Here is a 14,191-nt window from a genome sequence, read left to right as displayed (position 1 = left end):
ATACACAATACTAATTTTTAGTATTGTGTTGGCACTTCATCACCTTTAAATTTACATACTAACACTCCAGAGTAATGCTTATCTGAGAACATCAGGTTTTCACTTACATAAAACAGCTGCAGTGTTTGAGGAGTAGGTTTGCATTTTCCAGAGTGCTCAAAGAGCAGAAAGTAAAACAAAAACAAACAAACAAACAAACCACCCACCTAAGTGCAAAAACATCTTAATACTTTTGGGGGGGGATTTTTTCATCAACTAATGGTTTTGAGACCAGTCCCACAGCTGTGTAGGTCTGTTGGATTGTGGGCCGAGTCTGGGATTGGGACCTTTGTATGGGAAGCCCTGACAGTCAGAGTCCTACCTGTTCTTGCTTGAGGAAAAAAAATTCAGACGTCTGCATCCTTGTGAAGCAATGAGAGTCTGCTTGCTGGGCAAGAAGTTGTTCAATAGGATAATGTTGTTTAATCCCAGCCAGCAATGAAGGGTTTTTTGTGTCTTTGTTCTGATAAGAGGATCAGCTGTACTGCTTTACCCAATTACCCAGGGATGTCATGGGAGATGAATTTTTGGACCTTGGTTTTCCCACTGGAGGAGTGTAATGTCGTCACTTTGTGTTAAAAAATAGATCTAGATGAAAACAGCAGAGAAAGGCAGCTGCCCCTTCTAATGTCTCTGGGGATTTTGTGTTTTGCAGGAGATGCACGGGTGAGAGGTCAGACAGGGGTTGTCTCCGAGCGCCGCGGCTCCTACCCATTTATAGACTTCCGTCTTCTTAACAGTAAGTGCAACCCTTCTTTCAGGTCTGTATTTAAGTAAAAACAAATAAAAATCTCTATTGAAAGTGTATGAACCATCTCATCTCATCTCATACTTATCTGTAGCTCAGCTGTCTTCACACAGTCAGCATTAATTCCATTATTTCCACTCAGTGTCTGGCTGTGAAATATTTGATTGTGTGAATAGTCCATAATGCTCAATCTGTCAAATGTAAATACAGTAGGGCCATGGGGTGTGCTAGGGAAGGAGCAGGGGCAGTTCAGAATTAAAGAGATAAACCTCTGTGTCCTTTAGCCTCTTAGACAACAGTTGGAACAGATTTATGTGAAGCTGTTATCCGGTCATATAGAATTGGCACAGAAGGGGAGCATGTGACAGCACTGACCAGTGGTTTACAATAACATTAATTTTTCCAACAATTAGAACCCAGTCCAAAGCCCCATGGAGTCTTCTCATTGACGTCAATGGATTTTGGGTCAGGCCAGCAGTGAACATCTGTTAAAAATAATCTTAACCTCATTTTGATTGAAGTTATTTTGCCACTGTTGTAAATAAAGGACAGCAAATCTAAAAAGAAAAAGAAACAAATCGAAACCCTGTTGGTTTTTTTTTCACCTGATGGACTCTCTATACTGATGCAAACCCATTGGCAAGCATGTAAAAAATAAAATAAAAAGAACCACTGTGTCTTGGGTCCTGTAGCACTCAGCCTGGATGCTGTGTAAACTTCAGTGTATGGACACAGGCAGATCTTGATGCGTCCTTGTGTACTGCAACCTTTGAAAAAACTGTTATTCACTGTATTCATCAAAACGGACTGGAACTCCAGCAGTTTCAGTGCTGACACTGTTATGCTGCTAGGGATTGGGCTTTTCATCAAAGAGCAATTGTCAAACCAAAGTTTGAATTCTCCTTTTTGTACTTCCTCGTCTGGGTGCCTGGGGAAGGGAGGAGGAAGCGGGGAGGGAAGGGAGCAGGGAGGAAGCAAAGCGGGAGGGCTGGCTGGGAGTCAGGAGTAAAGAGGAGCTGGGGAGGGGAGGGCTTGGGATGTGATGGGCTGCATCCACCCGTGCTGGCAGAGTTACTGCCATCCAGCAACGTGCTGCCATCAGTCCTGCTGATGAGAGGTGTTTCCTGGGTTGTAAGTCCATCAGAGAGCTTACTGTGGCTGAGGTAGAAAGACATAAGGGGGTAAGATGGGTCCATCAGTTTTCCCAGAACAAGGGGAATAACTTACTGGTTGAGCAGTTTTGAGGACAGTTTAGTTCTGACTTGCCAATGAAAAGCATGAAGAAAAATCAGGTGTAGGCTAGCTGGAAATAGTACTGGTCATGCATGCCCTTATAAAGACTGAGAGAAAATAAAGCACTTTTCATTCATGAAGTAGAAGTGGATATATATTCATATTCAAATGTGACTGAATTGATTCCTTCTTTTTTATATGTACATGTTATATAAAATTCACTTTCTTTTAAACTTCAAAAAAGTTTTCAGTTTCTTTACCCATGGAGAAGGAATAACACAAGAATAGTTTAAGGATTTTTTTCTGTCTATAAGGCTTTCACTTCTAGCCCCTGTGTGTGAGTCCTGCCATCCTCCAGATCCTGCCAGTTTCTGGGAAATGCTCATGCTATCCGTGGGCTGTGTAGAGAGACATCCAGGGGATGCTCTGGTGAATACTCAGCCTTTGATCATGCCAGGAGCAGGGCACTCCACCTAACCACTCTAAATGTAACTGCTGAACCTAAAAAGTGCTACCTCCTTGTGTGTGCTCCTCTGGTCCAACAGGATGGGGAACCTGGGGGCTCCATGCTCCTGTACTCTCTCTCACAGAGACCTCCAGCTTACTCTTTTTGCTGCTTTTCCATAATCTGAAATGTATGGCTGGCTGATCATGATCTCTGTAAGGGAAAGCAGTGGTCCTGATTTTAGATTCCCCATGTCTTTTGGGTTTTTATATATTTACCAACTTCTCTCTAAGGAGCAGCGTTGCCTTAATTTTTCAGTGCAAAATGAAGTGGGATTTCTAGATACTTGACTACTGATTTTGTAGCTGGAAAGTGCACCCTGGGCCTGGCTCACCTGGTAGTAAATGAAGATGCTCAGTGTCAGAGCATGCAGATGTGTTTTGCCAAGAAATAAACAGGCTTTTGTAATATTTGTTCATCTACATCCATTCCTGCTGTGCAGAAGTAGCAAAAAGCGTAAGCACACAAGCAGCAAAAAACATGGTGCCACACATCCTATCAAAAAGAAATATATATAAATGACACCACTGCACACTTTCTTGAAAAGTACCCAACTAATACTTGCAATAAAATTTAGTCACCATGTTGCATTTGTTTGGGGGCAGTAACTGGCAGGCAGCAATTGTATACTGAAAGATGTTCGAGTGAGGGAGAGAAGAGGCGGATGAAATTTTTTTAGTGAATGTTCTCAGAGGTCATCAACAAATGCAGCATAAACATTACTCCAGCTTGTCACTAACAAACTGAGCTTAAATAGCGACTGTTCTATCTCACATCTGAAGGACTGTTCCAAAAAAACAGTACCAGCCTTGTTTTAAAGTAAGGGAAAATACTGAAGCTCATTCTTGAACAAGTTGACATCCATTATGCAAATTCACATGTTAAAAAAAAAATACAGGGTATTGCTATTTAATGTCAGATTAAAGGTTACTTACATGTAACTTTTTTTCTTTTTCTTTTTTTTTTGTGTACTTGCAGATTCAGTCAAATTAGGGCATGTTTCCTTACTTGGTCTGTTAAGGGTTAACACTGACTAGACCATATCTTCTGTTTTTTCTGGAGTCCTACAGTAAAGTCGCTGTGTAACTTAAGACACCGTGAAGTCTTTTTGGATAGGAAAACTTCCTTCACTGTGAAAATGGGATCTTCTGTAGCCCTAATCAAAGCCAACTGTGCTAATGTTGGCTTCTTGCTGTTTGAGACTGTGATGCCATCTACACACTCCTCCAGTGACTCTGCAGTATACAGAAAGTTAGTCTTACTTCACCTTGTCTTTGCTGGGCTCTCGGGACCACGAGGATTCTTCAGAATCCTGCCTGGGGGAGATGCAGAGAGCTTCAGTGCCTTCCTGTCTTTCCTCTGCCTGGCTTCAAGTTTTCCTAGGAATGGTTGCACTGGTTGGTCTGGGGATGCTTAATAGCTCTGGAATACAAAATTGAGTGTAAAATACCCCTGTGTCAGCGAGAGCTCCTTGGTTCTGTTCTCTGAGGAGTGCCTGTTTGCCCCAGCCCCTGGAGTTGGTCCTGCAGCTGGTGGAGACCCCTGTGACCCACCAGGTTCTGTTCTCTGTTGGGGGCAGCGAGTCAGAAGCTTGAGGGGAAGCGGTGTAGCATCTCCTCCCCGGCAAAAGGAGGGCTCCTAAAATAAGAGATACAAATTTTGCACTGCCCTATATGTTTATGGGAAGATGGGATGATAGTTTTGTCTTTAATTCCAAACAGAACCTCACAAATTTTAGGAAGTCTTGACTCTGAACTGGGTAGCTCAAGCTTGAGACTGAACCTGGTGCAGGTCGAAATTGGTGTTGGCAACTCATTGACACTTCCACATTTCAGTGAATTAAATGAACCTTGCTGTGTTTACAGGACAGAAAAGGAGTTAAATTAAATATTTGCAGGGTAATAATTTAGAATTCAAAACACTTCTGCAGTGAAAATTAATCCGATTTTCCTTTCAGCAGAGTATATTTTGGATTTGAGGAATAAAGGAGCATAGCTATGGTAAGCAATAATTTAGTTCTCTGATTCACAAAGTTGCTCAGTGAGTCATTGAAGCAGATCTCACTAGTGACTAATATGCATTGATTTAAATGGATTTTATTATCTCATTATGAGTTTTTTTGGTGGCTGTGACAGTACATTTCTTCATTGCCTAAACTCAAAAGTTTGAGGGAATTCCTTGTGATAAATCTGGACTTGTAGGTAAACGTGCAGGAGTAAGCAAGACCTCACCCTACTGCAGGTATGTTAGATACTTTGTTTTATTGCCGTGTCCAATCAAGTGGAGTAACAAAATAACATAGATTACGGCTGTGATAAGTAACTTCTTATTTACAAGTTTGCTTGTCAAGCAAGTCAGAAGGCAAGTTTCTTAAGACTCAAATTCTCCAGTTCCCATCTTGTTTATTCTAAGCTTTTATCTGGATTAAATTTTGCCTTGCAAATGACAAAATTATTAGCCTTTTATTGAATATATTAAATTCCCTTTTTCAGTATTCACTTCAGTATTTATATATGTGACCTGCAAATTGGAGTCTCTGTACCCAAATGGTGTTACCCAGAGAGATATCTGCTTTCTTACACCTTGCTCAGCAGGAACACAGAGTGGGATCTGGGAATATGCAAAATGTCAAAACATGTCTGTAGACATTCCAAAGGTATGTCTCTGTATTACTTAGGATCTTGATGTTGTCATGTAGGCAGGAGCTGAGTCCTAAAGAACCCCACCTGCTTTAAGCTTAGCGTGGCAAATTAATTTATTACAGATTATATACTTCTAACTTCAGATGGTGATAGATGGTAATATTAGGTAACATTCCATCTCTGTCCTTGATTTGTTGTCTGATCTGAGTCAAGCAAAATACTCTGGTTTTCAGTTTGTTTGCAAATAAAGTGAATTCATCAAATACTTTGCAGGAATGTGATGAATTAGGTATTGGAGCAATAAAACATGTTGTCAGGATTAGTAAGGGAAGACACGAAGTCATGAAAATGTCTCCATCTCAAAGAACCAAAGTCTGTGGACATTTGAATCTGTGGTTTCTGCCTGTCTACAGAAGGGCCTATTGCAAAATTTACATTCATTTCTGGGTTTGAATTTTGAACACTCCAGGGCTTTCAGGTAGGGCCCATCTCCAGGGAAAATAAAACCTAACCACAGCCACCAACCCAAAACTGAACCATCAAGTAACCTGAACCCAACTGAGTGAGGTTAAAAAGAGTTTGGTTAAGCGCCTTGTTTTGTTGCCTTTGGCTAGAAAAAGAAGTGGGAGTGAGAGATGCTTTTTTAGATATTTCTGACCTAGGTTAAATTAGGACACTAAAAGTCTTGTGAGGAAGTTTCAAGGGCTGATTGGATTACTCAGAACCCAGCCCAGCCTGTGGAGATGAGTCCAAAGTTCCAGGTGGTTTTTGAATTAGAAAGGGAGAGATCTTACGAGGTCTGAATTATTTCTACATCATACCTCCCCTAGTTCCTCATGGATGAGCCCATCCTGAAGATACTCATCAACATCCCTAAGACACATAGGCTTCTAAATCAGGTTAGCTTGTTTGAACATTGGGATGAACATTTCCAGAACTGGTCAGCCTGTGGCCTTGCTATCAGTTACCTATTCAAGGAAGAGAAATTAGAATCCTCTTAATACTTCAGCACAGAGGTTGTTCTCTTTACCAGTAACCACTCACTATATTAAAAAATTCTTTGTATCATTGGAAGTCAATCTGGTTCACCCTCTTCATCAAATAGTAGGAAGGGTTTTTTTTTTTTTGAAGGAAGAGTTTGCATTTTTGTATTTTTCTAAGTGATGCTATATGCAAAATTTAATAACAGAGTTTGTTTGAAAAGTATAATGTACTTCCTGCCATTCATGCTCCTTGTTTAGCTTTAATGCTGCACTTGCAGAAAAATGAAAGCCAGAATGTAAAACCAGTAGATGCGCATGTCCTCATGTGCTAATAAAATCCATCCTTTTGGGTTATGAATGCTTCAGGAGAACTCAAAACAAACAAAAGCAAACAAAACAAACAAAAAGCCTGCATGTGCTTCACACACCAAGTCTTAGCAAACACTAGCTGATACACCCATTTTTAACTTACTTTTTAGTACAGACTTGGGATGCAGTTAACTGAAGATGTCCCTTTAAAAGTTGCCAAATGATGCGTGACCCATTCTGCCACCCCACCTTCTTTTCCTTGATTAGAAAAGGGAAAGGATGTACTGAAGATAACACTCAGGATACTTTCCAATGACCAGAGGAAAAGAAAGAACAAGGAGAAGGGATCATTAAAATGATAAATGAAGGTTAGGTTTGCTGTTATTACAGGTTATGTTGTTTTTTCTCAAGGGGAGTGAAGGAGGAGGGGATGCACTGTTTCCTGTTGGAGAAACTGTAATCAGCTATAGAACATTCACAATTTTAGGAAGAAAAGGTCCTGACTGCTGTACAAAGATTGAAGTGTCAAGGTAAAGGTTCATAATGAAATGATAATGAGATTGTGACAAACCAGAAAATAACATGCCATTTCCTAAGAACTTGGGGGAGGTTTAATAAAATGATGCCAAAATGTTCGTTTGCATAAAGATGAGTGATAGTCCAAATAAAGGCTTCAAATTGAGATAAGAAACACATCTGAATTCATCTTAAATTTGGATTTAATCTGTTCCTCTTCCTGTTATTATGGCTAATATTCCGTTATTTAAGTGGTCTTTGAAACCCTAATTTCTCCAGAACTTGTTGTAATAGGATTATTTAGTATATAAATGGAATTATCAGCATAATTCTTAAATTCTGTATTCTCTTTCAATCAGTATCAAAAAGAATTTATTTTGGGTTGGGGAGGAAACTGCATGACTAGTCTTCTTCAAAATGCCAATAATTGTGCAGAAACTTCCTGAGTCGGAAACTCAGCTGTTACAAGGCACCATCACTTCAAGTGATGTTCAAAGAAGAGGAAACTCCAAAGCCAGGTCACCTAGAAAGGTGCTTTTGCAGAACCTCTCACACTAGCCAGAGAAGCACGAGTACCTCCTCTTTAAGCAGGGCTTTGCATTGGTTTTGTCCACTTGTGGATGTGGTTGGAGAACTAAATTTTTACTCTAAAGCAGAAAATTTTAAACTTCTGCTGTACTTCTAATTTTCTGCTTTTCTCTGATGTGCTCAGGGTCCCTCTTTCTTTCAAGTTTTAATTGAAGTTTGCCCCTCTAAAGAGAAAAAATGCAGTTGCAACCTATATATACAATGGCAGCTAACAGAGACCACTTGATCTCTAAGAATGAATTTTTCAAAAGTCAAGGAACAAAGAGTATTTTAGATGTTGGAGAAGCAAGTAAAACCAAAGTTTATAACACAACTTTCTTGACTTCCATATAGTCTGAGGAAGTCTCAAAAAGATTTCTGCATTTACAAGATTTCAGAACAACACTGTTTTTATCTGTAGATAAGATATAGTGCAAAGGCTTCATCTCAGTCTTCTTAGTTGCAGTGACCAATGTATATTCAGATGATAATATTGACACAATCTTACTGTTTTTGAATCAATCCTGTTTGTTAGTTTCTTACACAGGTGATTGAGACATAGAACTGGGCTATTCTTCTGAGCTCCTTGGTCCTTCTGCACTAGACTGAAAGCTTTTAAGTGACAGTCCTTCCACGTGGGCTTCTGGTGGTGTGTGCATTTTCTCAGGCCTTTCCTCAAAACCTCAGTGTTTTCTTTCTGAAGGCTCTTTGGACTACAAGGTGAAATGCATCTGGAAGGCTTAGAGTGCAGAGAGAAGAGGTTTTCTGTTCTTCTGGTTGATAAGTGCTTTCTACAAAATTCAGATTTAAAACATTAAGTTTGTCATTAATTTTTAGATCACCAGTGTTAGTTCAACTACCCAAACTATGCTGCTGTTGTCTTTTGGAGACTGAGGAGTCTGTAACATAAGAGGATACTAGGAAGGCACAGCAGTTTTTTCTATCTTCAGTGCTATGCACTCTCCTGTGGCAGAAAAATTCAGCAACCAAGCATGCAGTGAATATGCCAGACAAGACTTCAGTAAAGGTGATGTAAATGCATGGCATAGTTTTACATGCAAAAAAAAGGATAAACACTAGTTATTCCGCCTAAGTCAATTACATACCTCTCAGGCTCACAAAGAGAGGTTTTCTAACCAGCTGTCAAGCCAGGAATCAGTGCAGAAAATTGTAGGACCTGAGACAAATTGTTTCCCAGAATCCTCGCTGTTTGCAGGCTGTCCAGACCTTAAATTGCAGGACTCACCCTCTCACCTTATCTTCCAGATATCCCAGCACTTTCCCACCAGTCCTGCCTGGGTCTTCAGGCATACAGTGGCTGTGTATGAAATGCCTTTGCCTCCTTGGAAGAGGAGAAAGGGTATTATAAATTACATGATTCAAAGGCAGCTGATTGAGGACCTGATTTATTCTACATCCTTTAGGAAAGAAGAGGAAAAAACAATTTCTCTTTTCTGAATCCGTTCACTTTTGAAAATTAATAAACCCTTTTTTCATCAACTCATGCTGCTGGGTGACCTGTTTTTATTGTAGGCTGAAGTGCTATAAAATAACAAAAGGCAGTGCTGTGAAGAAAAACTCAGAGGCTTTATTTGAATGCATAACAAAGATTGTTTACTTTGAAAGTGCAGTAACAATGTAATGAATGTCTGGTGCAGAGTTAAGTACACCCTTGTCCAAATTTGATTTATGTGATCATTTCTGGATGTTAACTCAACCATTGTTAGCATAACCTCCATCATTTTTTATATTCATGCTGCCTGTGGGCACGTGCAAGTGCAGCAGTGTGAAATAAAACTGGTAGCAGTTCCCAGCGCAGGAAAACTCTTTTCCTGCAATAACAGAGGTTGGTGTGTAGTGAGGCATAGATCAATTTGAGGCGAGAAGATCTGTGTAACTGGAGGAGCTGTGTTGGGAGGAAGAAGGCAGCCATTGATTTCTGCAGCTTATTAACCTCTTGAGGGCCACGTGCAGTGGTGCAGACATCATCCGTGGTGTGTGTGCGTGCTGTGGCTATCGCATTACCTGGAGGAAAATGCAGCCCCTTTGGTTGTCTGCTAAAACACAGGAGAAACGCTGCCAAGAGCTCAGGCCACCAGAGCTTTTGAAGGCAGAAGTTGAGCTTTGTGAGGAATGCTTGTACAAACACTTCTGTAAATGTGTGTGTAATTCATGCAAGATGTCTGTGTAATTCATACAGTTACTTTGTTCAGTGTACAGAGGAGGGTTTCTGCAACCCCTCTGCTAGGCAGTCACTCCGTAGCATAAGAATGGGCATCCTTTAACAGATGGAGTTTTTTAGGTAAGCAAAACATTCAGAAGTTGCCACAATGACTAAAGTTAAACACAGTTCTGGAGGGAAGTTTTATGGGTACAAACAAAAGACATTCTTGTTTGTCTTTCACGTTCATTTCAAAATTGCCCATAATTACTAAATCCTTCCCATGTGGGCTTTGCAGATCATGGTCTTTAACCAGATGCTATAGCATATGTTCTGGTATCCATAGTTCCACAGCTGAAGTTCAGGGATATCTGCAGTAATAATTTTGATTCATTTACTTTGTAATTCAGTTTCATCTGAAGGTACTGTATGGCTTGTAACCTGTGTCATCATCAAAATTTTATATTTACGATTTAAATTGAAATTTACAGTTGTCAATAAAGTAGTATGTTAAGCATTTTACTGTAAGTCATTCACATAAATCCTTAATTTCATCTTAAAACTGCATCTTGATTTTATGTCAGCTGGTAGATCCCATATGTTGGGAATGGCTTTTTGCTTCTGGGAGATTCAGATGCAACTGCTGAGCTGAGAGCAGAATTTAAGTGTTCACTTTTGGCTGCATTGCCTTTTGCTCTTCTGTTCTGATTAACCTTTTTCTCTCAGCTCCATATAGTTGTGCTTTTCCTTTTTTTTGTTTCACACAGATCTTGGAAGGAGAAAGAGAAAATGCTAGTGAGATTATACCTGTTTGGGGTGTGTTTTACTCAGAGAAAGGCAGTGTCAGTCTAATTTTATGCAAGACACCATCATCATAAAATACATTATTGTGGATGCCAGAGTAATCTGAGATGGGTCATAGCAATCAGCTGATAAGTCCTGTGATTCAAAAGCAAATCAGTTATTACTGAGATGACCCAAAGGATGTGATTTTAACATGATATTCTTTTAAGCTGACATCCAGACTTTGCACGTGGATAGCCTGCAGTGCTGGATTTGGGCTATCCTGCCAAGAGCCCAAAATATATTTGCTGCAATTCTTTATCATTATTATGAACTCCTTCCCTTATGAATGAAAATAAAGAACAACAGATTATTATGGGTTATATTTTTTGTATAATATATTAGAGTACAGCACTCACCTAGAACATCAAGTCAGGTTTCAGGGGCACTCTCTGCTGATGACTAAATTTGAATTGAGACCCGTGACAACCATGCAGTGCAATGGGCAGCAAGTTTGGTGGTTCAGTTCAGAAAATATGTTTCATAATAAGAAGTTACTTGTTTCCATCTGACCTATTCGTGCTTTGGCAAGTATTATTTATGCTACTGAAATGATCTGGTAATCCAAAGGATAAAATAAACACTTCTTCATAATCCAATGTACAGCTGCTTGTTGGGACTCAGGCCAAACCTTCACCTTCAGATCATCCACAGCAACTCGATGTGTGAGTTTTACAGACAGTTTAAGAAAGTGTAGGTGGTGATTTCAGACAACTGTCTTTAACTGAAAAAACAGATATTAACTTAGATAAAAATTAGTGGGAGCGACTTCTAATTTTTAATGTAAAAAAGTGAATTTTTTTGTGCTTTAAAATTTAAACTTGTTACCTGAAAGTAGTGACAGCTTGTGGCTAAGATGGAAATAGAAAATTTGGGAAGCTGAGAAACAGCTAACACAAGTTTAAAAAGTGAATTTATTTTAAGAGTGTTTTATTATCCAGGAATTAAACTGAATGCCAGCCATTTCATAGCAGCCCTATATAAGTTAAAAGAAATAAGAAAAAAAGTCTACTAGTTTCTCCATGTGTTGCTGCCACTGGGTTACTGTTCACACCTACATTAGTCACTCCTTCAACAGGCCATGAAGTTGTTCCAGCTTTTAAAATGTGTGAGAAAATCAAGGCAGGTGCTGGCACATCATAAATGAAAACCTGACCTTCAGGCTGGTACAGTAGTGGTGTTGTTACTGTTTTCATTCTGGAAACCACATGGCTTGACAAGATGCAATGAAGTTGTTTTGTGCTTTTATATTATTAAAACTCAGTGAGGTCTTTGGGCTGCACATGAGAACCATGAGGCTTACTGGTGTTGGAAGTTCTATTGATCCTCAGTATGTAGCATGGCTTTTTTGGATGTTATTACTGACTTTGTGCTTCTCAGTAGCTGTTGGATTACTTCATAAGGAAGAAACTTGGTACAGAGGGTGCTTGCTGCTGTTAGAGAAATCAAATCCTGAACCATCCATGATCCAGAAAAACCTTAGTGACTTCTCTGAAAATCCTCACAGAATAATACCACCCATAGAAACAGCAGACAAAGTGATATTTTAATTTCACGGTAGAACAAACATTCAGTGTTTTTTCATAAAAAGAGATGGAAAAATAAAAAACAGAGAGTCAGCTTCAGTGTGTAGATATTTTTCATGAGCTCTTATTTAAACCTGTGCATTGCTATGGAGCTCCTTATTTCAAGAAATCATTACTTTTCTCTCAAAGGACTGTTTAATCTTCAGTTTCTTACAAGGTTTGTCTTAAAAATAAAACTGCATTGTATCTTGCTACCTTCGACCGACGGTCCAGTTTCTGTCCTCTCTTTTTTCCAAAACTTATACCAGACTGCAAAATGAAAACACCACAACTGAGTGTGAGGTTTTATTAAAAGTTCAGATGAAATTACCTAAACCATTATGAGTTTTAGAAGGCCTCTGTATTTTTCTTACTAACAATAAGGTAATTTAATTACTCTAATTAGTGATTTAATCACTGTATAAAAACTGCCTTAGTTTTTGTGCCACATTTAGCCCTATATGAAAATCTCCTAATACAGCATTAGGGAATTAGAATTATCCTGGTACCGAGTGAAAAGAGCATATTCAGTTGTGTAACCAGAAATGCCTGTATTATCTCAATATACCTGCTTTCCTCATTGCACAGCTGAAATATTTTCTTCATTTAGAATTTGCTTTAATATGTTGAAATGACAGCAGACGATGCAGTAGGATTATTAACCTATTCTTATTTCTTTCTCTCTTTTATTTCCTTTTCCAAAGGTGGGTCCCACATTTGTGTTTTCAGACTGTATTTTGAGTTCTCTTTTGGTGTCACTTTTTTGATCTAATACCGAAGATCACCTTGTACTTCTAGTGCTGTGCAATTTTTAATATATTCCAATGACACCTCCTGTGAGGTATCAAAGTAATGTCATTTTTTGCTGTATAGTTAGGGAACAGAGGCAGAGGGGGTAAGAGCAGCTTTCCTGTACCTAGCTCTGCCTAGTCATTTAGGCTCCCCCTAATACCTGCAGTTTGGGTCTATCACCCCCTTCCCCCAGTGACTGGGCTGGGTCACATTAAAGGCTGCAGCAGGCAGCGTACTGAACTCAGCTCTTCCAAAACCTACAACAGTATTCTCTTCCCTGGAACACATATTTCCTCTCTAAAATAAACAAATATATTACGCTGAAGTGATTTGAATACAGCTCCTTCATGTGGCTTGGCAAGAAGTGTGAACTTCATGATTTTTGTATTACTATTTTAAAGTGTTTGATATTTCTCATATTAAACTGATAATGTCATCCATCACCTCGGGTTTCATGGTTTTTGTACTGATTGCTTTTCACAGATACTGCACTCTCAGGGGAAGTCGGCACCAAGAAAAAAGTGAAAAGACTGTTAAGTTTCCAGAGATATTTCCATGCATCCCGGTTACTGCGTGGAATTGTACCACAAGCCTCCCTGTACCTACTGGATGAGGACTACCTTGGGCAAGCAAGGGTAAGACAGGCCTCCAGCTCTCCATTTCTTTTAATAATTCTACAGAGAGTGTCAACCAAATTCCTGACTGATCTTTTTTAAATGACCCATATTATGCTCCTATCTCTCTACAAACAGGTTGTCCATTCCTCATTTGTGGTTACAGCCTTAAAGGCTTAGGAACAAAAGGAAAATCTACTCAGCATTTTCAGATTCCAACAACTGAATTTATATTTTATTAAAGAATGAAGGATTTCAGGTTAAGTTACTGATTCAAGTGCAGCCCTGACACAGCATTTAGTTCATCTACTTGAAAAAAGACAGGTGTCTCTCATCTGCTATGAAACAGCTATTAGGCAACCCACACCAGCTCTCCATAGTGGCAAAGGCTAGGAAGCATGGAACATTGACTGCAAACTTCACAGTGATCAAAACACAATTATCTTATTTTGCAGCTCTTACACTTACTTTGAATGGTATCTTCTAGGAAAACTTTCACAATCGATGGCATTGGGATCATATGCCTAGGCAGTTTTTATTCTCTGCTGGAGGAGATCATATGCCAGGTGTTAGAAAGAAATTAAGAATCCAGAACTGTTTGAATGTAGACTAGAGATGGGAGTGAATGTGTATTTCATTCACACATACATCACTGTAGGTCACAGAGGTAGTCC

The 14,191-nt window shown here is 39.3% G+C and overlaps 1 protein-coding gene across 4 annotated transcripts in view; it reads left to right on the top strand.

The window, feature by feature from the left end:
* The window catches only part of PDE7B (phosphodiesterase 7B), a 170,585-nt gene that overhangs the window by 131,741 nt on the left and 24,653 nt on the right, over window positions 1-14,191 (top strand). For all 4 annotated transcript variants that reach the window (XM_084203631.1, XM_084203632.1, XM_084203630.1 and 1 more), the window contains 2 exons: window positions 695-778; window positions 13,387-13,538. In XM_084203631.1, the coding sequence (XP_084059757.1) occupies window positions 695-778; window positions 13,387-13,538 (236 nt within the window). The remainder of the gene's footprint in view (window positions 1-694; window positions 779-13,386; window positions 13,539-14,191) is intronic.

Source organism: Fringilla coelebs (assembly GCF_963513975.1).
Source record: "Fringilla coelebs genome assembly, chromosome: 3".
Classification (NCBI taxonomy): domain Eukaryota; kingdom Metazoa; phylum Chordata; class Aves; order Passeriformes; family Fringillidae; genus Fringilla; species Fringilla coelebs.
Note: the sequence above shows the minus strand (reverse complement) of the source record. Positions and strands in the feature narration are given on the sequence as shown.